Source organism: Oncorhynchus kisutch, unplaced genomic scaffold, assembly GCF_002021735.2.
Source record: "Oncorhynchus kisutch isolate 150728-3 unplaced genomic scaffold, Okis_V2 Okis09a-Okis19a_hom, whole genome shotgun sequence".
Taxonomy (NCBI): Eukaryota; Metazoa; Chordata; class Actinopteri; order Salmoniformes; family Salmonidae; genus Oncorhynchus; species Oncorhynchus kisutch.
Genome location: NW_022261985.1, coordinates 16489201 through 16516824, shown reverse-complemented (window position 1 = coordinate 16516824; position 27624 = coordinate 16489201). Strand labels below are relative to the sequence as shown.

Below are 27624 nucleotides of genomic sequence, written 5' to 3'. Positions count from 1 at the left end.
GGAGGTATCTCTATCAGTAGAATAACACTACCTAGTGGAGGTATCTCTATCAGTAGAATAACACTACCTAGTGGAGGTATCTCTATCGGTATATACTATCTGTAGAATAACACTACCTAGTGGAGGTATCTCTATCGGTATATACTATCTGTAGAATAACACAACCTAGTGGAGGTATCTCTATCAGTATATACTATCTGTAGAATAACACAACCTAGTGGAGGCATCTCTATCAGTATATACTATCTGTAGAATAACACTACCTAGTGGAGGTATCTCTATCTGTAGAATAACACTACCTAGTGGAGGTATCTCTATCAGTAGAATAACACTACCTAGAGGAGGTATCTCTATCAGTAGAATAACACTACCTAGAGGAGGTATCTCTATCAGTAGAATAACACTACCTAGTGGAGGTATCTCTATCAGTATATACTATCTGTAGAATAACACTACCTAGTGGAGGTATCTCTATCAGTATATACTATCTGTAGAATAACACTACCTAGAGGAGGTATCTCTATCAGTATATACTATCTGTAGAATAACACTACCTAGTGGAGGTATCTCTATCAGTAGAATAACACTACCTAGTGGAGGTATCTCTATCAGTATATACTATCTGTAGAATAACACAACCTAGTGGAGGTATCTCTATCAGTAGAATAACACTACCTAGTGGAGGTATCTCTGTCGGTATTTACTATCTGTAGAATAACACTACCTAGTGGAGGTATCTCTATCGGTATTTACTATCTGTAGAATAACACTACCTAGTGGAGGTATCTCTATCGGTATTTACTATCTGTAGAATAACACTACCTAGTGGAGGTATCTCTTTCAGTATAATAACACTACCTAGAGGAGGTATCTCTATCAGTAGAATAACACTACCTAGATGAGGTATCTCTTTCAGTATAATAACACTACCTAGTGGAGGTATCTCTATCAGTATATACTATCTGTAGAATAACACTACCTAGAGGAGGTATCTCTATCAGTAGAATAACACTACCTAGAGGAGGTATCTCTATCAGTAGAATAACACTACCTAGTGGAGGTATCTCTCAGTATATACTATCTGTAGAATAACACTACCTAGAGGAGGTATCTCTATCAGTAGAATAACACTACCTAGTGGAGGTATCTCTATCAGTAGAATAACACTACCTAGAGGAGGTATCTCTATCAGTAGAATAACACTACCTAGAGGAGGTATCTCTATCAGTATACACTATCTGTAGAATAACACTACCTAGTGGAGGTATCTCTATCAGTATATACTATCTGTAGAATAACACTACCTAGAGGAGGTATCTCTATCAGTATATACTATCAGTAGAATAACACTACCTAGTGGAGGTATCTCTATCAGTATATACTATCTGTAGAATAACACTACCTAGTGGAGGTATCTCTATCAGTAGAATAACACTACCTAGTGGAGGTATCTCTATCAGTAGAATAACACTACCTAGTGGAGGTATCTCTATCAGTAGAATAACACTACCTAGAGGAGGTATCTCTATCAGTATATACTATCTGTAGAATAACACTACCTAGAGGAGGTATCTCTATCAGTATATACTATCAGTAGAATAACACTACCTAGAGGAGGTATCTCTATCAGTAGAATAACACTACCTAGTGGAGGTATCTCTATCAGTAGAATAACACTACCTAGTGGAGGTATCTCTATCAGTAGAATAACACTACCTAGTGGAGGTATCTCTATCAGTATATACTATCAGTAGAATAACACTACCTAGAGGAGGTATCTCTATCAGTAGAATAACACTACCTAGTGGAGGTATCTCTATCAGTAGAATAACACTACCTAGTGGAGGTATCTCTATCAGTAGAATAACACTACCTAGAGGAGGTATCTCTATCTGTAGAATAACACTACCTAGTGGAGGTATCTCTATCGGTATATACTATCTGTAGAATAACACTACCTAGTGGAGGTATCTCTATCGGTATATACTATCTGTAGAATAACACAACCTAGTGGAGGTATCTCTATCAGTATATACTATCTGTAGAATAACACGACCTAGTGGAGGTATCTCTATCTGTAGAATAACACTACCTAGTGGAGGTATCTCTATCAGTAGAATAACACTACCTAGAGGAGGTATCTCTATCAGTAGAATAACACTACCTAGAGGAGGTATCTCTATCAGTAGAATAACACTACCTAGTGGAGGTATCTCTATCAGTATATACTATCTGTAGAATAACACTACCTAGTGGAGGTATCTCTATCAGTATATACTATCTGTAGAATAACACTACCTAGTGGAGGTATTTCTATCAGTAGAATAACACTACCTAGTGGAGGTATCTCTATCAGTAGAATAACACTACCTAGTGGAGGTATCTCTATCAGTATATACTATCTGTAGAATAACACAACCTAGTGGAGGTATCTCTATCAGTAGAATAACACTACCTAGTGGAGGTATCTCTATCAGTATATACTATCTGTAGAATAACACTACCTAGTGGAGGTATCTCTATCAGTAGAATAACACTACCTAGTGGAGGTATCTCTGTCGGTATTTACTATCTGTAGAATAACACTACCTAGTGGAGGTATCTCTATCGGTATTTACTATCTGTAGAATAACACTACCTAGTGGAGGTATCTCTATCGGTATTTACTATCTGTAGAATAACACTACCTAGTGGAGGTATCTCTTTCAGTATAATAACACTACCTAGAGGAGGTATCTCTATCAGTAGAATAACACTACCTAGATGAGGTATCTCTTTCAGTATAATAACACTACCTAGTGGAGGTATCTCTATCAGGATATACTATCTGTAGAATAACACTACCTAGTGGAGGTATCTCTATCAGTATATACTATCTGTAGAATAACACTACCTAGAGGAGGTATCTCTATCAGTAGAATAACACTACCTAGAGGAGGTATCTCTATCTGTAGAATAACACTACCTAGAGGAGGTATCTCTATCAGTATATACGATCTGTAGAATAACACTACCTAGAGGAGGTATCTCTATCAGTATATACTATCTGTAGAATAACACTACCTAGAGGAGGTATCTCTATCGGTATATACTATCTGTAGAATAACACTACCTAGTGGAGGTATCTCTATCAGTAGAATAACACTACCTAGTGGAGGTATCTCTATCAGTAGAATAACACTACCTAGTGGAGGTATCTCTATCAGTAGAATAACACTACCTATTGGAGGTATCTCTATCAGTAGAATAACACTACCTAGAGGAGGTATCTCTATCAGTATATACTATATGTAGAATAACACTACCTAGAGGAGGTATCTCTATCAGTATATACTATCTGTAGAATAACACTACCTAGTGGAGGTATCTCTATCAGTAGAATAACACTACCTAGAGGAGGTATCTCTATCAGTAGAATAACACTACCTAGTGGAGGTATCTCTATCAGTAGAATAACACTACCTAGAGGAGGTATCTCTATCTGTAGAATAACACTACCTAGTGGAGGTATCTCTATCGGTATATACTATCTGTAGAATAACACTACCTAGTGGAGGTATCTCTATCGGTATATACTATCTGTAGAATAACACAACCTAGTGGAGGTATCTCTATCAGTATATACTATCTGTAGAATAACACTACCTAGTGGAGGTATCTCTATCTGTAGAATAACACTACCTAGTGGAGGTATCTCTATCAGTAGAATAACACTACCTAGTGGAGGTATCTCTATCAGTATATACTATCTGTAGAATAACACTACCTAGAGGAGGTATCTCTATCAGTATATACTATCTGTAGAATAACACTACCTAGTGGAGGTATTTCTATCAGTAGAATAACACTACCTAGTGGAGGTATCTCTATCAGTAGAATAACACTACCTAGTGGAGGTATCTCTATCAGTAGAATAACACTACCTAGTGGAGGTATCTCTATCAGTAGAATAACACTACCTAGTGGAGGTATCTCTATCAGTAGAATAACACTACCTAGAGGAGGTATCTCTATCAGTAGAATAACACTACCTAGTGGAGGTATCTCTATCAGTATATACTATCTGTAGAATAACACTACCTAGTGGAGGTATCTCTATCAGTAGAATAACACTACCTAGTGGAGGTACCTCTATCAGTAGAATAACACTACCTAGTGGAGGTATCTCTATCAGTAGAATAACACTACCTAGTGGAGGTATCTCTATCAGTATATACTATCTGTAGAATAACACAACCTAGTGGAGGTATCTCTATCAGTAGAATAACACTACCTAGTGGAGGTATCTCTGTCGGTATTTACTATCTGTAGAATAACACTACCTAGTGGAGGTATCTCTATCGGTATTTACTATCTGTAGAATAACACTACCTAGTGGAGGTATCTCTATCGGTATTTACTATCTGTAGAATAACACTACCTAGTGGAGGTATCTCTTTCAGTATAATAACACTACCTAGAGGAGGTATCTCTATCAGTAGAATAACACTACCTAGTGGAGGTATCTCTATCAGGATATACTATCTGTAGAATAACACTACCTAGTGGAGGTATCTCTATCAGTATATACTATCTGTAGAATAACACTACCTAGAGGAGGTATCTCTATCAGTAGAATAACACTACCTAGAGGAGGTATCTCTATCAGTATATACTATCAGTAGAATAACACTACCTAGTGGAGGTATCTCTATCAGTATATACTATCTGTAGAATAACACTACTTAGAGGAGGTATCTCTATCAGTATATACTATCTGTAGAATAACACTACCTAGAGGAGGTATCTCTATCAGTATTTACTATCTGTAGAATAACACTACCTAGAGGAGGTATCTCTATCAGTATATACTATCTGTAGAATAACACTACCTAAAGGAGGTATCTCTATCAGTAGAATAACACTACCTAAAGGAGGTATCTCTATCAGTAGAATAACACTACCTAGTGGAGGTATCTCTATCAGTAGAATAACACTACCTAGAGGAGGTATCTCTATCAGTAGAATAACACTACCTAGAGGAGGTATCTCTATCAGTAGAATAACACTACCTAGAGGAGGTATCTCTATCAGTATATACTATCTGTAGAATAACACTACCTAGAGGAGGTATCTCTATCAGTAGAATAACAATACCTAGAGGAGGTATCTCTATCAGTATATACTATCTGTAGAATAACACTACCTAGAGGAGGTATCTCTATCAGTATATACTATCTGTAGAATAACACTACCTAGTGTAGGTATCTCTATCAGTAGAATAACACTACCTAGTGGAGGTATCTCTATCAGTAGAATAACAATACCTAGAGGAGGTATCTCTATCAGTATATACTATCTGTAGAATAACACTACCTAGAGGAGGTATCTCTATCAGTATATACTATCTGTAGAATAACACTACCTAGTGGAGGTATCTCTATCAGTAGAATAACACTACCTAGTGGAGGTATCTCTATCAGTAGAATAACACTACCTAGTGGAGGTATCTCTATCAGTAGAATAACACTACCTAGAGGAGGTATCTCTATCAGTAGAATAACACTACCTAGAGGAGGTATCTCTATCAGTATATACTATCTGTAGAATAACACTACCTACAGGAGGTATCTCTATCAGTATATACTATCTGTAGAATAACACTACCTAGAGGAGGTATCTCTATCAGTAGAATAACACTACCTAGTGGAGGTATCTCTATCAGTAGAATAACACTACCTAGTGGAGGTATCTCTATCAGTATATACTATCTGTAGAATAACACTACCTAGTGGAGGTATCTCTATCAGTATATACTATCTGTAGAATAACACTACCTAGAGGAGGTATCTCTATCAGTAGAATAACACTACCTAGAGGAGGTATCTCTATCAGTAGAATAACACTACCTAGTGGAGGTATCTCTATCAGTAGAATAACACTACCTAGAGGAGGTATCTCTATCAGTATATACTATCAGTAGAATAACACTACCTAGAGGAGGTATCTCTATCAGTATATACTATCAGTAGAATAACACTACCTAGATGAGGTATCTCTATCTGTAGAATAACACTACCTAGTGGAGGTATCTCTATCAGTATATACTATCAGTAGAATAACACTACCTAGAGGAGGTATCTCTATCAGTAGAATAACACTACCTAGTGGAGGTATCTCTATCAGTAGAATAACACTACCTAGTGGAGGTATCTCTATCAGTATATACTATCAGTAGAATAACACTACCTAGTGGAGGTATCTCTATCAGTATATACTATCTGTAGAATAACACTACCTAGTGGAGGTATCTCTGAAACAGAAAGCGGAACCGTTGATCAGACCAGGTGTGTGTTTGTCTCAGTGAGGTGTTGATTTGACCAGGTGTGTGTTTGTCTCAGTGAGGTGTTGATCAGACCAGGTGTGTGTTTGTCTCAGTGAGGTGTTGATCAGACCAGGTGTGTGTTTGTCTCAGTGAGGTGTCAGTCGTGCTAACTAACATGTTATTTCCTGTCCCAGTCCAACACCCGCCACAAGGTGTTGGTGATGGAGTATTGTCCCTGTGGGAGTCTGTATACGGTGCTGGAGGAGTCTTCTAATGCCTACGGACTCCCCGAGGATGAGTTCCTTATCGTGCTACAGGACGTGGGTAAGAAGGACTGGACACACACACCACACACACACACACACACACACACACACACACACACACCACACACACACACACACACACACACACACACCACACACACCACACACACACACACACACACACACACACATACTACACCACACCACACCACACACACACGCACACTTCTTACAGACACACACACACCTTATCACCTCGTCTCACCATCAACGACCCATTATCACCTCACCATCAACTACCCATTATCACCTCACCATCAACTACCCATTATCACCTCAACATCAACTACCCATTATCACCTCAACATCAACTACCCATTATCACCTCATCTCACCATCAACTACCCATTATCACCTCATCTCACCATCGACTACCCATTATCACCTCATCTCACCATCAACTACCCATTATCACCTCACCATCAACTACACATTACCACCTCACCACCAACTACCCATTATCACCTCATCTCACCATCGACTACCCATTATCACCTCACCATCAACTACCCATTATCACCTCACCATTAACTACCCATTATCACCTCACCATTAACTACCCATTATCACCTCACCATCAACCACCCATTATCACCTCACCATCAACTACCCATTATCACCTCACCATCAACTACCCATTATCGCCTCACCATCAACTACCCATCATCGCCTCATCTCACCATCAACTACCCATTATCACCTCACCATCAACTACCCATTATCGCCTCATCATCAACTACCCATTATCACCTCATCTCACCATCAACTACCCATTATCACCTCACCATCAACTACCCATTATCACCTCAACATCAACTACCCATTATCACCTCAACATCAACTACCCATATCACCTCACCATCAACTACCCATTATCACCTCACCATCAACTACCCATTATCGCCTCACCATCAACTACCCATTATCGCCTCACCATCAACTACCCATTATCGCCTCACATCACCATCAACTACCCATTATTGCCTCACCATCAACTACCCATTATCACCTCACCATCAACTACCCATTATCGCCTCACCATCAACTACCCATTATCACCTCACCATCAACTGCCCATTATCGCCTCACCATCAACTGCCCATTATCGCCTCACCATCAACTACCCATTATCACCTCGTCTAAACATCAACTACCCATTATCACCTCACCATCAACTACCCATTATCACCTCACCATCAACTACCCATTATCACCTCATCTCAACATCAACTGCCCATTATCACCTCACCATCAACTACCCATTATCACCTCGTCTAAACATCAACTACCCATTATCACCTCATCTCAACATCAACTGATCAAACCTACCTTACCCTACCTACTACCACTCTGATCAAAACTCTGATCCTGTATGTTAGTGTCAGGTTGACTGGTGCTCTGTGTGTTGAGGCGGTAATGACTAATGCTGCTCTGTGTGTTGAGGTGGTAACGCTGCTCTGTGGGTTGAGGTGGTAATGACTAATGCTCCTCTGTGTGTTGAGGTGGTAATGACTGTAACACTGTTCTGTGTGTTGAGTTGGTAATGACTTACACTGCTCTGTATGTTGAGGTGGTAATGACTGTAACGCTGCTCTGTGTGTTGAGGTGGTAATGACTAATGCTGCTCTGTGGGTTGAGGTGGTAATGACTAATGTTGCTCTGTGTGTTGAGGTGGTAATGACTGTAACACTGTTCTGTGTGTTGAGTTGGTAATGACTTACACTGCTCTGTATGTTGAGGTGGTAATGACTGTAACGCTGCTCTGTGTTTTGAGGTGGTAATGACTAATGTTGCTCTGTGTGTTGAGGTGGTAATGACTGTAACACTGTTCTGTGTGTTGAGTTGGTAATGACTTACACTGCTCTGTATGTTGAGGTGGTAATGACTGTAACGCTGCTCTGTGTGTTGAGGTGGTAATGACTAATGCTGCTCTGTGGGTTGAGGTGGTAATGACTAATGCTGCTCTGTGTGTTGAGGTGGTAACGGTGCTCTGTGGGTTGAGGTGGTAATGACTAACGCTGCTCTGTGTGTTGAGGTGGTAATGACTGTAACGCTGCTCTGTGTGTTGAGGTGGTAACGCTGCTCTGTGTGTTGAAGTGGTAATGACTAACGCTGCTCTGTGGGTTGAGGTGGTAACGCTGCTCTGTGGTAATGTGACTAATAACCCTGTCCTGTATATTAACAGTAGCCGGTATGAACCATCTCAGAGAGTACGGCATCGTGCACCGTGACATCAAACCAGGCAACATCATGCGTGTCATCGGCGAGGATGGGAGGTCCGTCTATAAGCTGACTGATTTCGGAGCAGCCAGAGAACTAGATGACGATGAGCAGTTTGTCTCTCTTTACGGCACTGAGGAATATCTGGTGAGTCTCCTGACCTCCGACCTCTACCTGCCGTTTGGACCTCTCACCTACAATAGGACACTTTACTCATCTAAAGGAATAATCTGCTATGGACTTCAGCTCAACATGACATGTGTCTCTCTCTGTGTGTCTCTGTGTGTGTGTCTCTGTGTGTGTGTGTGTCTGTGTGTGTCTCTCTGTGTGTGTCTCTCTGTGTGTGTCTCTCTGTGTGTGTCTCTCTGTGTGTGTCTCTCTGTGTGTGTCTCTCTCTGTGTGTTTCTCTGTGTGTGTGTCTCTCTCTGTGTCTCTCTCTGTGTGTGTCTCTCTCTCTGTGTGTGTCTCTCTCTGTGTGTCTCTCTGTGTGTCTCTCTGTGTCTCTGTGTGTCTCTCTCTGTGTGTGTCTCTCTCTGTGTGTGTCTCTCTCTGTGTGTCTCTGTGTTTCTCTGTGTGTCTCCAACAGCACCCTGACATGTATGAGCGTGCAGTGCTGAGGAAAGAGCACCAGAAGAAGTATGGTGCGACGGTTGACCTGTGGAGCATCGGAGTCACCTTCTTCCACGCTGCCACCGGGTCCCTCCCCTTCAGACCCTTCGAAGGACCACGCAGGAACAAGGAAGTCATGTAAGAACTGCCTCCTGGTGGTCTAGAGGTCTAAGAACTGCCTCCTGGTGGTCTAGAGGTCTAAGAACTGCCTCCTGGTGGTCTAGAGGTCTAAGAACTGCCTCCTGGTGGTCTAGAGGTCTAAGAACTGCCTCCTGGTGGTCTGGAGGTCTAAGAACTGCCTCCTGGTGGTCTAGTGGTCTAAGAACTATATCCTGGTGGTCTAGAGGTCTAAGAACTGCCTCCTGGTGGTCTAGCGGTCTAAGAACTATAACCTGGTGGTCTAGGGTGGTCTAAACTACATCCTGGTGACCTAGGGTGGTCTAAGAACTGCATCCTGGTGGTCTAGAGGTCTAAGAACTATATCCTGGTGGTCTAGTGGTCTAAGAACTGCATCCTGTTGACCTAGGGTGGTCTAAGAACTACATCCTGTTGACCTAGGGTGGTCTAAGAACTATACCCTGTTGACCTAGGGTGGTCTAAGAACTACATACGGTTGACCTAGGGTGGTCTAAGAACTACATCCGGTTGACCTAGGGTGGTCCAAGAACTACATCCTGTTGACCTAGGGTGGTCTAAGAACTACATCCGGTTGACCTAGGGTGGTCTAAGAACTACATCCGGTTGACCTAGGGTGGTCTAAGAACTATATCCTGTTGACCTAGGGTGGTCTAAGAACTACATCCTGGTGACGTAGGTTGGTCTAAGAACTATATCCTGTTGACCTAGGATGGTCTAAGCACTATATCCTGTTGACCTAGGGTGGTCTAGTGGTCTAAAAACTATATCCTGTTGACCTAGGGTGGTCTAAGAACTACATCCTGTTGACCTAGGGTGGTCTAAGAACTGCATCCTGGTGACCTAGGGTGGTCTAAGAACTACATCCTGTTGACCTAGGGTGGTCTAGTGGTCTAAGAACTATATCCTGTTGACCTAGGGTGGTGTAAGAACTATACCCTGTTGACCTAGGGTGGTCTAAGAACTACATACGGTTGACCTAGGGTGGTCTAAGAACTACATCCGGTTGACCTATGGTGGTCTAAGAACTACATCCGGTTGACCTAGGGTGGTCTAAGAACTACATCCGGTTGACCTAGGGTGGTCTAAGAACTATATCCTGTTGACCTAGGGTGGTCTAAGAACTATATCCGTTTGACCTAGGATGGTCTAAGAACTACATCCTGTTGACCTAGGGTGGTCTAAGAACTATATCCTGTTGACCTAGGGTGGTCTAAGAACTACATCCTGGTGACGTAGGTTGGTCTAAGAACTATATCCTGTTTACCTAAGGTGGTCTAAGAACTATATCCTGTTGACCTAGGGTGGTCTAAGAACTACATCCTGGTGACGTAGGTTGGTCTAAGAACTATATCCTGTTTACCTAAGGTGGTCTAAGAACTATATCCTGTTGACCTAGGGTGGTCTAAGAACTATATCCTGTTGACCTAGGGTTGTGTAAGAACTACATCCTGTTGACTTAGGGTGGTCTAGTGGTCTAAGAACTACATCCTGGTGACCTAGGGTGGTCTAGTGGTCTAAGAACTACATCCTGGTGATCTAGGGTGGTCTAGTGGTCTAAGAACTACATCCTGTTGACCTAGGGTGGTCTAAGAACTAAGTATTCAGACCCTTTGCTGTGATACTCGAAATTGAGCTCAGGTAAATCCTGTTTCCATTGATCATCCTTGAGATGTTTCTATAACTTGATTGGAGTCCACCTGTGGTAAATTCAACCGATTGGACATGATTTGGTATGGCACACACCTGTCTATATAAGGTCCCACAGTTGACAGTGCATGTCGGAGCAGAAACCAAGCCATGAGGTCGAAGGGATTGCCCATAGAGCTCCGAGACAGGATTGTGTCGAGGTACAGATCTGGGGACGGGTACCAAAACATTTCTGCAGCATTGAAGGTCCCCAAGAACATGGTGGCCTCCATTTTTAAATGGAAGAAGTTTGGAACCACCAAGACTCTTCCTAACTGAGCAATCGGGAGAAGGGCCTTGGTCACGAGGTGACTGAGAACCCAATGGTCACTCTGACAGAGCTCCAGAGTTCCTCTCTGGCAATTGGAGAACCTTCCAGAAGGACAAGCATCTCTGCAGTACACCACCAATCAGGCCTTTATGGTAGAGTGGCCACTCCTCAGTAAAAGGTACCTGGCAGCCCGCTTGGAGTTTACCAAAAGGCACCTAAAGGACACTCAGACCATAAGAAACAAGGTTCTCTGGTCTGATGAAACCAAGATTGAAATGTTTGGTCTGAAGGCCAAGCGTAACGTCTGGAGGAAACCTGGCACCATCCCTACAGTGAAGCATGGTGGTGGCGGCATCATCCCTACGGTGAAGCATGGTGGTGGGGGCACCATCCCTACAGTAAAGCATGGTGGCGGCAGCATCCCTACAGTGAAGCATGGTGGTGGCGGCACCATCCCTACAGTAAAGCATGGTGGCGGCACCATCCCTAAAGTGAAGCATGCTGGCGGCACCATCCCTACGGTGAAGCATGGTGGTGGCAGCATCATGCTGTGGGGATGTTTTTCAGCGGCAGGGACTGGTGTAGCAAAGTACAGAGATGAAAACCTGCTCCAGAGCACTCAGGACCTCAGACTGGGGCGAAGGTTCAGCGTCCAACAGGACAACGACCCTAATTACACATCCAAGACAACGCTTGAGTCTTTGAGTGTCCTTGAGTGGCCCAGCCAGAGCCCGGACTTGAACCAGATCGAACATCTCTGGAGAGACCTGAAAATAGCTGTGCAGCGACGCTCCCCATCCAACCTGACAGAGCTTGAGAGTATCTGCAGAGAAGAATGGGAGAAACTCCCCAAATACAGGTGTGCCAAGCTTGTAGCGTCAGACCCCAATAAGACTAGAGGGTGTAATCACTACCAAAGGTGCTTCAACAAAGTACTGAATTAAGGGTCTCAATACTTACAACAACAAAAAAAAACCTGTGTTTGCTTTGTCATTATGAGCTATTGTGATGTCATTATGGCGTATTGTGATGTCATTATGAGGTATTGTGATGTCATTATGAGGTATTGTGTGTAGATTGAAGAGGGGGGAAAAAACGATTTAATCCATTTTAGAATTAGGCTGTAACGTAACAAAATGTGGAAGAAGTCAAGAGGTCGGAATAGTTTCTGAATGTACTGTATATAGCTACCGCTGCAGCAGGGGCTCAGATCAGCCCACTGCTGTTTCAGGACCTGTCTCTTTCCTCTGGGCCCGTGTCCTGTTTCAGGACCTGTCTCTTTCCTCTGGGCCCGTGTCCTGTTTCAGGACCTGTCTCTTTCCTCTGGGCCCGTGTCCTGTTTCAGGACCTGTCTCTTTCCTCTGGGCCCGTGTCCTGTTTCAGGACCTGTCTCTTTCCTCTGGGCCCGTGTCCTGTTTCAGGACCTGTCTCTTTCCTCTGGGCCCTTGTCCTGTTTCAGGACCTGTCTCTTTCCTCTGGGCCCGTGTCCTGTTTCAGGACCTGTCTCTTTCCTCTGGGCCCGTGTCCTGTTTCAGGACCTGTCTCTTTCCTCTGGGCCCGTGTCCTGTTTCAGAACCTGTCTCTTTCCTCTGGGCCCGTGTCCTGTTTCAGGACCTGTCTCTTTCCTCTGGGCCCGTGTCCTGTTTCAGGACCTGTCTCTTTCCTCTGGGCCCGTGTCCTGTTTCAGGACCTGTCTCTTTCCTCTGGGCCCGTGTCCTGTTTCAGGACCTGTCTCTTTCCTCTGGGCCCGTGTCCTGTCCAATAAAGCACAAATGGGAGAGGAGTGGCTCCTTGAAGTCCTTTGGATAGGTGTGACAGCATCTGTAAAATGAGATGAGATGTTTGTCTCGGTGACTGAAGGTTTTGTATAGTGACGTTGTTGTCCTGTCTCCCATCAGGTATAAAATCATCACAGAGAAGCCATCAGGAACCGTCTCTGGGCAGCAGAAGTTTGAGAACGGGAAGATTGAGTGGAGCACAGAGATGCCTGTCTCCTGCAACCTGTCCAAGTACGTACTCTAGTCTACCCCTGACTGTCCCTGGCTACTGCAGCTCCTCCAAGTAGGTCCTCTGGTCCATTAAAACTAGTAAATTACCTGACCTCTAATCACCTGACCTCTAACCCCCTGACCTCTCTCTCCTCCATGGGCCTCCAGAGCTTGCTGACCCTAGTCCTAGCCAACATCTTGGAGGCTGACCTTTAACCTCTGACCTCTCTCTCTCCTCCAGGGGCCTCCAGAGCTTGCTGACCCCAGTCCTAGCCAACATCTTGGAGGCCGACCTCTCTCTCTCCTCCAGGGGCCTCCAGAGCTTGCTGACCCCAGTCCTAGCCAACATCTTGGAGGCTGACTACCCTCTGACCTCTCTCTCTCCTCCAGGGGACTCCAGAGCTTGCTGACCCCAGTCCTAGCCAACATATTGGAGGCTGACTACCCTCTGACCTCTCTCTCTCCTCCAGGGGCCTCCAGAGCTTGCTGACCCCAGTCCTAGCCAACATCTTGGAGGCTGACCTCTCTCTCTCCTCCAGGGTCTCCAGAGCTTGCTGACCCCAGTCCTAGCCAACATCTTGGAGGCTGACTACCCTCTGACCTCTTCTCTCTCCTCCAGGGGACTCCAGAGCTTGCTGACCCCAGTCCTAGCCAACATCTTGGAGGCTGACTACCCTCTGACCTCTCTCTCTCCTCCAGGGGCCTCCAGAGCTTGCTGACCCCAGTCCTAGCCAACATCTTGGAGGCTGACCTCTGACCTCTCTCTCTCTCCTCCAGGGGCCTCCAGAGCTTGCTGACCCCAGTCCTAGCCAACATCTTGGAGGCTGACCTCTCTCTCTCCTCCAGGGGCCTCCAGAGCTTGCTGACCCCAGTCCTAGCCAACATCTTGGAGGCTGACCTCTCTCTCTCCTCCAGGGGCCTCCAGAGCTTGCTGACCCCAGTCCTAGCCAACATCTTGGAGGCTGACTACCCTCTGACCTCTCTCTCTCCTCCAGGGGACTCCAGAGCTTGCTGACCCCAGTCCTAGCCAACATCTTGGAGGCTGACTACCCTCTGACCTCTCTCTCTCCTCCAGGGGACTCCAGAGCTTGCTGACCCCAGTCCTAGCCAACATCTTGGAGGCTGACTACCCTCTGACCTCTCTCTCTCCTCCAGGGGACTCCAGAGCTTGCTGACCCCAGTCCTAGCCAACATCTTGGAGGCTGACTACCCTCTGACCTCTCTCTCTCCTCCAGGGGACTCCAGAGCTTGCTGACCCCAGTCCTAGCCAACATCTTGGAGGCTGACTACCCTCTGACCTCTCTCTCTCCTCCAGGGGACTCCAGAGCTTGCTGACCCCAGTCCTAGCCAACATCTTGGAGGCTGACCAGGAGAAGTGTTGGGGCTTTGACCAGTTCTTTGCTGAGACCAGTGATATCCTGCATCGTACCGTGGTGTTGGTCTTCAGTCTACAGCAGGCTACTCTCCACTACATCTACATCCACCAGTACAATACGTAAGTCTCTCCACCAGTACAATACGTGAGTCTCCACTACTACATCTACATCCACCAGTACAATACGTGAGTCTCCACTACATCTACATCCACCAGTACAATACGTGAGTCTCCACTACATCTACATCCACCAGTACAATACGTGAGTCTCCACTACATCTACATCCACCAGTACAATACGTGAGTCTCTCCACCAGTACAATATGTGAGTCTCCACTACATCTACATCCACCAGTACAATACGTGAGTCTCCACTACATCTACATCCACCAGTACAATACGTGAGTCTCTCCACCAGTACAATATGTGAGTCTCCACTACATCTACATCCACCAGTACAATACGTGAGTCTCCACTACATCTACATCCACCAGTATAATACATGAGTCTCTCCACCAGTACAATATGTGAGTCTCCACTACTACATCTACATCCACCAGTACAATACGTGAGTCTCCACTACATCTACACCCACCAGTATAATACGTGAGTCTCTCCACCAGTACAATATGTGAGTCTCCACTACTACATCTACATCCACCAGTACAATACGTGAGTCTCCACTACATCTACATCCACCAGTACAATACGTGAGTCTCTACACCAGTACAATACGTGAGTCTCCACTACATCTACATCCACCAGTACAATACGTGAGTCTACACCAGTACAATACGTGAGTCTCTACACCAGTACAATACCTGAGTCTCCACTACATCTACATCCACCAGTACAATATGTGAGTCTGCACTACATCTACATCCACCAGTACAATACGTGAGTCTCTACACCAGTACAATACGTGAGTCTCTACACCAGTACAATACCTGAGTCTCCACTACATCTACATCCACCAGTATAATACGTGAGTCTCTCCACCAGTACAATATGTGAGTCTCCACTACTACATCTACATCCACCAGTACAATACGTGAGTCTCCACTACATCTACATCCACCAGTACAATACGTGAGTCTCTACACCAGTACAATACGTGAGTCTCCACTACATCTACGTCCACCAGTACAATACGTGAGTCTCTACACCAGTACAATATGTGAGTCTCCACTACATCTACATCCACCAGTACAATACGTGAGTCTCTACACCAGTACAATACCTGAGTCTCCACTACATCTACATCCACCAGTACAATACGTGAGTCTCCACTACATCTACATCCACCAGTACAATACGTGAGTCTCTACACCAGTACAATACGTGAGTCTCTACACCAGTACAATACGTGAGTCTCCACTACATCTACATCCACCAGTACAATACGTGAGTCTCTACACCAGTACAATACCTGAGTCTCCACTACATCTACATCCACCAGTACAATACGTGAGTCTCTACACCAGTACAATACGTGAGTCTACACCAGTACAATACCTGAGTCTCCACTACATCTACATCCACCAGTACAATACGTGAGTCTCTACACCAGTACAATATGTGAGTCTCTACACCAGTACAATACCTGAGTCTCCACTACATCTACATCCACCAGTACAATACGTGAGTCTCTACACCAGTACAATACGTGAGTCTCCACTACATCTACATCCACCAGTACAATACGTGAGTCTCCACTACATCTACATCCACCAGTACAATACGTGAGTCTCCACTACATCTACATCCACCAGTACAATACGTGAGTCTCCACTACATCTACATCCACCAGTACAATATGTGAGTCTCCACTACATCTACATCCACCAGTACAATACGTGAGTCTCCACTACATCTACATCCACCAGTACAATACGTGAGTCTCCACTACACCTACATCCACCAGTACAATACCTGAGTCTCCACTACATCTACATCCACCAGTACAATACCTGAGTCTCCACTACATCTACATCCACCAGTACAATACCTGAGTCTCCACTACATCTACATCCACCAGTACAATACGTGAGTCTCCACTACATCTACATCCACCAGTACAATACGTGAGTCTCCACTACATCTACATCCACCAGTACAATACCTGAGTCTCCACTACATCTACATCCACCAGTACAATACCTGAGTCTCCACTACATCTACATCCACCAGTACAATACCTGAGTCTACACTACATCTACATCCACCAGTACAATACGTGAGTCTACACTACATCTACATCCACCAGTACAATACGTGAGTCTCCACTACATCTACATCCACCAGTACAATACGTGAGTCTCCACTACATCTACTTCCACCAGTACAATACCTGAGTCTCCACTACATCTACATCCACCAGTACAATACCTGAGTCTCCACTACATCTACATCCACCAGTACAATACGTGAGTCTCCACTACATCTACATCCACCAGTACAATACGTGAGTCTCCACTACATCTACATCCACCAGTACAATACCTGAGTCTCCACTACATCTACATCCACCAGTACAATACGTTACAGCCTTATTCTAAAATGTATACAATTATTTTTCCCCCCTCATCAATCTACACACAATACCCCATAATGACATCACAATACCCCATAATGACATCACAATACCCCATAATAACATCACAATACCCCATAATGACATCACAATACCCCATAATGACAAAGCAAAAATGTGTTTTTAGTTATTTTAGCACATTCAAGACAACCGTCTCTGCAGCACTCCACCAATCAGGCCTTTATGGTAGAGTGGGGAGACGGAAGCCACTCCTCAATAAAAGACACATGACAGCCCGCTTGGAGTTTGACAAAAGGCACCTAAAGAGACTCAGACCAGGAGAAACAAGATTCTCTGGTGTGATGAAACCAAGTTTGTACTCTTGGCCTGAATGCCAAGCGTCGTCACGTCTGGAGGAAACCTACAGTGAAGCATGGTGGTGGCGGCACCATCCCTACAGTGAAGCATGGTGGCACCATCCCTACAGTGAAGCATGGTGGTGGCGGCACCATCCCTACAGTGAAGCATGGTGGTGGCGGCAACCTCCCTACAGTGAAGCATGGTGGTGGTGGCACCATCCCTACAGTGAAGCATGGTGGTGGCGGCACCATCCCTACAGTGAAGCATGGTGGTGGCGGCACCATCCCTACAGTGAAGCATGGTGGTGGCGGCACCATCCCTACAGTGAAGCATGGTGGTGGCGGCACCATCCCTACAGTGAAGCATGGTGGTGGCGGCACCATCCCTACAGTGAAGCATGGTGGTGGGGGCACCATCCCTACAGTGAAGCATGGTGGTGGCAGCATTATGCTGTGGGATGTTTTTCAGCGGCAGGGACTGGCGTAGCAAAGTACAGAGATGAAAACCTGCTCCAGAGCACTCAGGACCTCAGACTGGGGCGAAGGTTCACCGTCCAACAGGACAACGACCCTAATTACACATCCAAGACAACGCTGGAGTGGCTTCGGGACAAATCTTTGAATGTCCCTGAGTGGCCCAGCCAGAGCCCGGACTTGAACCCGATCGAACAACTCTGGAGAGACCTGAAAATAGCTGTGCAGCGACGCTCCCCACCCAACCTGACAGTATCTGCAGAGAAGAATGGGAGATCCTCCCCAAATACAGGTGTGCCAAACTTTAAGGTCACCGTTGATAATGACAGACTCTGGTTGTGATCCTCCTCTCCGAGGATGTCCGATAGGACAAATAGGACCAAAAAAAACACTGACCATACACACAGAATTATTACTTTTCTCTGTAAACTGCTCAGAGAGATAGAGGCTGACCCTTAACCTCTGACCTCTCTCCCCAGGGCGACTCTCTTCCAGGAGCTGTTGTCTCGTCGGTGCAGTATCCCGGTCCACAACCAGGAGCTACTGTACGAGGGGCGACGCCTACAGCTTGAGCCCAACCGCCAAGCCCAGACCTTCCCACGGACCTCCAGAGACAATCCCATCATGCTGCTCAGCAGAGAGTCCGTAGCTACAGTGGGGCTCATCTTCGAGGACCGTAAGATTCTTAATTATTAGCATCGATGTGGAAATGGGATTTACACTGAACACAAATACAGACAACATGCGAAGTGTTGGTGCCATGTTTTCATCAGCTGAAATGAAAGATCCCTGAAATGTTCCGTACGCACAGAAAGATGATTTCTCTCACGTTCTGGGAACGAATTTGTTTACATCCCCGTTACGTTACATTTCTCCTTTGACAAGATAATTGACCTGACAGGGTCGTAATCGACTTCGTTGGGAAAACGCTTCCCTTCGATGTCCACTGACACGCTTGAGAAGCTCTTCACGGACGAATCCCGGGTTAAACTACCGGGGCAGACGGCGTTGTGAACAGCGTGCCCCATGATGGGGTTAAAGCTCTTCACGGACGAATCCCGGGTTAAACTACCAGGGCAGACGGCGTTGTGAACAGAGTGCCCCATGATGGGGTTAAAGCTCTTCACGGACGAATCCCAGTTTAAACTACCGGGGCAGACGGCGTTGTGAACAGAGTGCCCCATGATGGGGTTATGGTAATGGGCAGGCATAAGCTATGAACAACCAACACAGTTACATTTTATTGATGGCAATTTGAATGCACAGAGATACCGTGACGACATCTGGCGCCATCACCTCATGTTTCAGCATGATAATGCACGTCTCAAGGATCTGTACACAATTCCAGGAAGCTGAAAATGTCCCAGTTCTTCCATGGCCTGCATACTCATTAAACATGTCACCCCATTGAGCATGTTTGGGATGCTCTGGATCGACGTGTACGACAGCGTGTTCCAGTTCCTGACAACATCCAGCAACTTCACACAGCCATTGAAGAGGAGTGGGACAACATTCCACAGGCCATAATCAACATCCTGATCAACTCAATGCGAAGGAGACGTGTCACGCTGCATGAGGCAAATGGTGGTCACACCAGATACTGACTGGTTTTCTGATCACACCAGATACTGACTGGTTTTCTGAACACACCAGATACTGACTGGTTTTCTGATCACACCAGATACTGACTGGTTTTGTAAGGTATCTGTGACCAACAGATGCATGTCTGTATTCCAAGTCATGTGAAATCCACAGATTAGGGTCTGATGAAATTATTTCCAGGGGGTTAACGACAGACGGAGACTGAGGTTAACGGGCCGACGGAGACTGAGGTTAACGGGCCGACGGAGACTGAGGTTAACGGGCCGACGGAGACTGAGGTTAACGGGCAGACGGAGACTGAGGTTAACGGGCAGACGGAGACTGAGGTTAACGGGCAGACGGAGACTGAGGTTAACGGGCAGACGGAGACTGAGGTTAACGGGCAGACGGAGACTGAGGTTAACGGGCAGACGGAGACTGAGGTTAACGGGCAGACGGAGACTGAGGTTAACGGGCAGACGGAGACTGAGGTTAACGGGCAGACGGAGACTGAGGTTAACGGGCAGACGGAGACTGAGGTTAACGGGCAGACGGAGACTGAGGTTAACGGGCAGACGGAGACTGAGGTTAACGGGCAGACGGAGACTGAGGTTAACGGGCAGACGGAGACTGAGGTTAACGGGCAGACGGAGACTGAGGTTAACGGGCAGACGGAGACTGAGGTTAACGGGCAGACGGAGACTGAGGTTAACAGACCTCAGTCTCTATCTGTCTGTCTGTTAACCTCAGTCTCTCTATTGATCTCCACAGCGAGTCCTCCTAAAGTCCAGCCTCGCTACGATCTGGACCTGGATGCCAGCTATGCCAAGGTAAATATATATTATGCTATATGTTATGCCAAGGTAACTATATATTATGCTATATGTTATGCCAGCTATGCCAAGGTAACTATATGTTATGCTATATGTTATGCCAAGGTAACTATATAATATGCTATATATTATGCCAGCTATGCCAAGGTAACTATATATTATGCTATATGTTATGCTATATGTTATGCTATATATTATGCCAGCTATGCCAAGGTAACTATAGGTTATGCTATATGTTATGCTATATATTATGCCAGCTATGCCAAGGTAACTATATGTTATGCTATATGTTATGCCAAGGTAACTATATAATATGCTATATATTATGCCAGCTATGCCAAGGTAACTATATGTTATGCCAGCTATGCCAAGGTAACTATATGTTATGCTATATGTTATGCTATATATTATGCCAGCTATGCCAAGGTAACTATAGGTTATGCCAGCTATGCCAAGGTAACTATAGGTTATGCCAGCTATGCCAAGGTAACTATAGGTTATGCCAGCTATGCCAAGGTAACTATAGGTTATGCCAGCTATGCCAAGGTAACTATAGGTTATGCCAGCTATGCCAAGGTAACTATAGGTTATGCCAGCTATGCCAAGGTAACTATAGGTTATGCCAGCTATGCCAAGGTAACTATAGGTTATGCCAGCTATGCCAAGGTAACTATATGTTATGCCAGCTATGCCAAGGTAACTATAGGTTATGCTATATGTTATGCTATATGTTATGCTATATATTATGCCAGCTATGCCAAGGTAACTATAGGTTATGCCAGCTATGCCAAGGTAACTATAGGTTATGCCAGCTATGCCAAGGTAACTATAGGTTATGCCAGCTATGCCAAGGTAACTATATGTTATGCCAGCTATGCCAAGGTAACTATAGGTTATGCTATATGTTATGCTATATGTTATGCTATATATTATGCCAGCTATGCCAAGGTAACTATAGGTTATGCCAGCTATGCCAAGGTAACTATAGGTTATGCCAGCTATGCCAAGGTAACTATAGGTTATGCCAGCTATGCCAAGGTAACTATAGGTTATGCCAGCTATGCCAAGGTAACTATAGGTTATGCCAGCTATGCCAAGGTAACTATAGGTTATGCCAGCTATGCCAAGGTAACTATAGGTTATGCCAGCTATGCCAAGGTAACTATAGGTTATGCCAGCTATGCCAAGGTAACTATAGGTTATGCCAGCTATGCCAAGGTAACTATAGGTTATGCCAGCTACAGTTACTTATTCTAAAATGATTAAATAAATAAAAATCCTCGTCAATCTACACAATACCCCATAATGACATCACAATACCCCATAATGACATCACAATACCCCATAATGACATCACAATACCCCATAATGACATCACAATACCCCATAATGACATCACAATACCCCATAATGACATCACAATACCCCATAATGACATCACAATACCCCATAATGACATCACAATACCCCATAATGACATCACAATACCCCATAATGACATCACAATACCCCATAATGACATCACAATACCCCATAATGACAAAGTGATAACTGGTTTTTAGACATTTTTGAAAATGTATTTAAAAACATAATAAAAAAACAAAACCTTATTTACACCAAGAAAACCTCGAGGCTGGAATCTGACAGAGGTACTTCAACAAAGTACTGAGTAAAGGGTCTGAACACTATGTTAATATGTAAATGTGATATTTCAGTTTTTTTTATTTTAACAGAAACTGTTTCTGAGTTGTCATTATGGGGCATTGTGATGTCATTATGGGGCATTGTGATGTCATTATGGGGCATTGTGATGTCATTATGGGGTATTGTGATGTCATTATGGGGTATTGTGATGTCATTATGGGGTATTGTGATGTCATTATGGGGCATTGTGTGTAAAGAACATTTGAATCCATTATAGAATAAGGCTGTAATGTAACAAAATGTGGGAACATTCAAGGGGTCTGAATACTTTGTGAAGGCAGTGTAAAGGTTATGCCAGCGATGCCAAGGTAACTAAGGTAACCGAAACCCGCTAGATGTCCGTCAGACTCTCACCCTGAGTAAAGCCACAAAACAACATGTAGCTCAACATGGGCAGGTTGCCATTTATTGAGATGACTCATGTTCTGGAGGCAGCTCTGCAGCATGGTCACTAGCTGAATCCTAAACTTAACCACACTGCTAACCTATGCCCCCCCCCAAACAGAAGCTGTGTGTGGATGGAGTGTGTGGTGCCTCTAATATCCTAAAATGTCTTCCTCCGTTGTCCAGACGTTTGCAGGAGACGTGGGCCACCTGTGGAAGACCTCAGACTCCCTGTTGGTTTGTCAGGAGCTGGTCAGGAAGGGAGTCAGGGGACTGATGTAAGTCCTGTTAACTCAAACATTACAATGCACCAGACAACCAGCACATTCACCTGGTATACCCCTCAACTGGTACACTGTTCACCTGGTATACCCCTCAACTGGTACACTGTTCACCTGGTATACCCCTCAACTGGTACACTGTTCACCTGGTATACCCCTCAACTGGTACACTGTTCACCTGGTATACCCATTCTGTCAACTGGTACACTGTTCACCTGGTATACCCCTCTGTCAACTGGTTCACTGTTCACCTGGTATACCCCTCTGTCAACTGGTACACTGTTCAGCTGGTGTTCTGTAGAAATCAATGTAACTTTTGTCAACGGGTCTGTGTATGTTGGTGCTACATTTGATCTGCTATCAAATTAATTGAACAATGTGTCTCTGTCTCAGTGAGTTGATGAAGGAGGACTACAGCGAGATGGTACATAAGAAGTCAGAGGTCATCCACGTCTGTCACTACTGCGCTCAGATCCTGGAGAGGACAGAGCAGCTGTGAGTACACACTTTGATTTGTTGAGACACTTTTCCCCTCCAGCTCCTCAGAGGATAGAACCAGCAGGAGGTGTTGTTGTTGTTGTCTCCTCTCCCAGGTACGAGGTGTTACTGCAGGCCAATATGTTGTCTCCTCTCCCAGGTACGAGGTGTTAATGCAGGCCAATATGTTGTTGTCTCCTCTCCCAGGTACGAGGTGTTAATGCAGGCCAATATGTTGTTGTCTCCTCTCCCAGGTACGAGGTGTTAATGCAGGCCAATATGTTGTTGTCTCCTCTCCCAGGTACGAGGTGTTACTGTAGGCCAATATGTTGTTGTCTCCTCTCCCAGGTACGAGGTGTTAATACAGGCCAATATGTTGTTGTCTCCTCTCCCAGGTACGAGGTGTTAATGCAGGCCAATATGTTGTCTCCTCTCACAGGTACGAGGTGTTAATGCAGGCCAATATGTTGTTGTCTCCTCTCCCAGGTACGAGGTGTTAATGGAGGCCAATATGTTGTCTCCTCTCACAGGTACGAGGTGTTAATGCAGGCCAATATGTTGTTGTCTCCTCTCACAGGTACGAGGTGTTAATGCAGGCCAATATGTTGTTGTCTCCTCTCCCAGGTACGAGGTGTTAATGGAGGCCAATATGTTGTCTCCTCTCACAGGTACGAGGTGTTAATGCAGGCCAATATGTTGTTGTCTCCTCTCCCAGGTACGAGGTGTTAATGCAGGCCAATATGTTGTTGTCTCCTCTCCCAGGTACGAGGTGTTAATGCAGGCCAATATGTTGTTGTCTCCTCTCCCAGGTACGAGGTGTTAATGCAGGCCAATATGTTGTTGTCTCCTCTCACAGGTACGAGGTGTTAATGCAGGCCAATATGTTGTTGTCTCCTCTCCCAGGTACGAGGTGTTAATGCAGGCCAATATGTTGTTGTCTCCTCTCACAGGTACGAGGTGTTAATGCAGGCCAATATGTTGTTGTCTCCTCTCCCAGGTACGAGGTGTTAATGCAGGCCAATATGTTGTCGTCGTCAGAATACGATGAGATCTCAGACATGAGGAAGAAAATAGTCCTTGTAAGTACCTGCTGTTCCCTCTGGCCCCGCCCCTTAACCTATCACTCAGCCTCTGTTCCCTCTGGCCCCGCCCCTTAACCTATCACTCAGCCTCTATTCAGCCTCTATCTTCTCAGTCAGCCTCCCATCTCTGGAGCTGCTGTTGATTGGTTGTCTCTCAGCCTCCCCCAGGGCTGTGGTTGATTGGTTGTCTCTCAGCCTCCCCCAGGGCTGTGGTTGATTGGTTGTCTCTCAGCCTCCCCCAGGGCTGTGGTTGATTGGTTGTCTCTCTGTGCAGATCTCTAACTCCTTAGTCCCCATGGAGCAGACGGTTCAGGACATCAAGAGTAAGTTCCTGTCAGGTGGTGTTCTGACGGACAGCTGGACTCAAGCTGGAACACACCCCGAAGACAGGAAGTAAGTAACGAGTGTGTTTTAGGGCTGTGACGATACAAATAATCTGTTGTAAAAATGAAAACACAAAGCCGACCGAACTCTTTTGGTCATTTTATTATTGTCGCCTTATTCTGGGACGTCACTGGGATGCCGCGAGTTAGCTACAATTGTGTTTCTATTTCCGGGAACATTCACGCGGAGCGCTAGTGGCGTGCTAGTGGCGTGCTAGTGGCGTGCTAGTGGCGTGCTAGTGGTGGTGCTAGTGGCGTGCTAGTGGTGGTGCTAGTGGCGTGCTAGTGGTGGTGCTAGTGGCGTGCTAGTGGTGGTGCTAGTGGTGGTGCTAGTGGCGTGCTAGTGGTGGTGCTAGTGGCGTGCTAGTGGTGGTGCTAGTGGCGTGCTAGTGGTGGTGCTAGTGGCGTGCTAGTGGTGGTGCTAATGGCGTGCTAATGGCGTGCTAGTGGCGTGCTAGTGGTGTGCTAGTGGCGTGCTAGTAGTGGTGCTAGTGGCGTGCTAGTAGTGGTGCTAGTGGCGTGCTAGTGGTGGTGCTAGTGGCGTGCTAGTGGTGGTGCTAGTGGCGTGCTAGTGGCGGTGCTAGTGGCGTGCTAGTGGCGGTGCTAGTGGTGGTGCTAGTGGTGGTGCTAGTGGTGGTGCTAGTGGCGTGCTAGTGGTGTGCTAGTGGCGTGCTAGTAGTGGTGCTAGTGGCGTGCTAGTAGTGGTGCTAGTGGCGTGCTAGTGGTGGTGCTAGTGGCGTGCTAGTGGCGTGCTAGTAGTGGTGCTAGTGGTGGTGCTAGTGGTGGTGCTAGTGGTGGTGCTAGTGGCGTGCTAGTAGTGGTGCTAGTGGTGGTGCTAGTGGTGGTGCTAGTGGCGTGCTAGTGGTGTGCTAGTGGTGTGCTAGTAGTGGTGCTAGTGGCGTGCTAGTGGTGTGCTAGTGGTGGTGCTAGTGGCGTGCTAGTGGCGTGCTAGTGGCGGTGCTAGTGGCGTGCTAGTGGTGGTGCTAGTGGTGGTGCTAGTGGTGGTGCTAGTGGTGTGCTAGTGGTGGTGCTAGTGGCGTGCTAGTGGCGTGCTAGTGGCGGTGCTAGTGGCGTGCTAGTGGTGGTGCTAGTGGTGGTGCTAGTGGTGGTGCTAGTGGTGGTGCTAGTGGCGTGCTAGTGGCGGTGCTAGTGGCGGTGCTAGTGGCGTGCTAGTGGTGGTGCTAGTGGTGGTGCTAGTGGTGGTGCTAGTGGTGGTGCTAGTGGCGTGCTAGTGGCGGTGCTAGTGGCGTGCTAGTGGCGTGCTAGTGGCGGTGCTAGTGGCGTGCTAGTGGTGGTGCTAGTGGTGGTGCTAGTGGCGTGCTAGTGGTGGTGCTAGTGGCGTGCTAGTGGCGTGCTAGTGGCGTGCTAGTGGCGTGCTAGTGGCGTGCTAGTGGTGGTGCTAGTGGCGTGCTAGTGGCGTGCTAGTGGCGTGCTAGTGGTGGTGCTAGTGGTGGTGCTAGTGGCGTGCTAGTGGCGGTGCTAGTGGCGTGCTAGTGGCGTGCTAGTGGCGGTGCTAGTGGCGTGCTAGTGGTGGTGCTAGTGGTGGTGCTAGTGGCGTGCTAGTGGTGGTGCTAGTGGCGTGCTAGTGGCGTGCTAGTGGCGTGCTAGTGGTGGTGCTAGTGGTGGTGCTAGTGGCGTGCTAGTGGTGGTGCTAGTGGCGTGCTAGTTGTGGTGCTAGTGGCGTGCTAGTGGTGGTGCTAGTGGTGGTGCTAGTGGCGTGCTAGTGGTGGTGCTAGTGGCGTGCTAGTGGCGTGCTAGTGGCGTGCTAGTGGCGTGCTAGTGGTGGTGCTAGTGGCGTGCTAGTAGTGGTGCTAGTGGCGTGCTAGTGGTGGTGCTAGTGGTGGTGCTAGTGGCGTGCTAGTGGTGGTGCTAGTGGCGTGCTAGTGGTGGTGCTAGTGGCGTGCTAGTGGTGGTGCTAGTGGCGTGCTAGTGGTGGTGCTAGTGGCGTGCTAGTGGTGGTGCTAGTGGTGGTGCTAGTGGTGGTGCTAGTGGCGTGCTAGTAGTGGTGCTAGTGGCGTGCTAGTGGTGGTGCTAGTGGTGTGCTAGTGGTGGTGCTAGTGGCGTGCTAGTGGCGTGCTAGTGGCGGTGCTAGTGGCGTGCTAGTGGTGGTGCTAGTGGTGGTGCTAGTGGTGGTGCTAGTGGTGTGCTAGTGGTGGTGCTAGTGGCGTGCTAGTGGCGGTGCTAGTGGCGTGCTAGTGGTGGTGCTAGTGGTGGTGCTAGTGGTGGTGCTAGTGGTGGTGCTAGTGGCGTGCTAGTGGCGGTGCTAGTGGCGGTGCTAGTGGCGTGCTAGTGGTGGTGCTAGTGGTGGTGCTAGTGGTGGTGCTAGTGGTGGTGCTAGTGGCGTGCTAGTGGCGGTGCTAGTGGCGTGCTAGTGGCGTGCTAGTGGCGGTGCTAGTGGCGTGCTAGTGGTGGTGCTAGTGGTGGTGCTAGTGGCGTGCTAGTGGTGGTGCTAGTGGCGTGCTAGTGGCGTGCTAGTGGCGTGCTAGTGGCGTGCTAGTGGCGTGCTAGTGGTGGTGCTAGTGGCGTGCTAGTGGCGTGCTAGTGGTGGTGCTAGTGGTGGTGCTAGTGGCGTGCTAGTGGCGGTGCTAGTGGCGTGCTAGTGGCGTGCTAGTGGCG

The 27624-nt window shown here is 46.4% G+C and overlaps 1 protein-coding gene across 1 annotated transcript in view; it reads left to right on the top strand.

Annotated features, from left to right (window-relative positions):
• The window catches only part of LOC109886895 (serine/threonine-protein kinase TBK1), a 68043-nt gene that overhangs the window by 11830 nt on the left and 28589 nt on the right, over positions 1–27624 (top strand). The window contains exons 4-14 of the mRNA XM_031815264.1: positions 6499–6628; positions 8816–8997; positions 9437–9597; positions 13453–13563; positions 14858–15037; positions 18763–18959; positions 20636–20694; positions 22972–23063; positions 23460–23561; positions 24541–24622; positions 24900–25018. Of these exons, the coding sequence (XP_031671124.1) occupies positions 6499–6628; positions 8816–8997; positions 9437–9597; positions 13453–13563; positions 14858–15037; positions 18763–18959; positions 20636–20694; positions 22972–23063; positions 23460–23561; positions 24541–24622; positions 24900–25018 (1415 nt within the window). The remainder of the gene's footprint in view (positions 1–6498; positions 6629–8815; positions 8998–9436; positions 9598–13452; positions 13564–14857; positions 15038–18762; positions 18960–20635; positions 20695–22971; positions 23064–23459; positions 23562–24540; positions 24623–24899; positions 25019–27624) is intronic.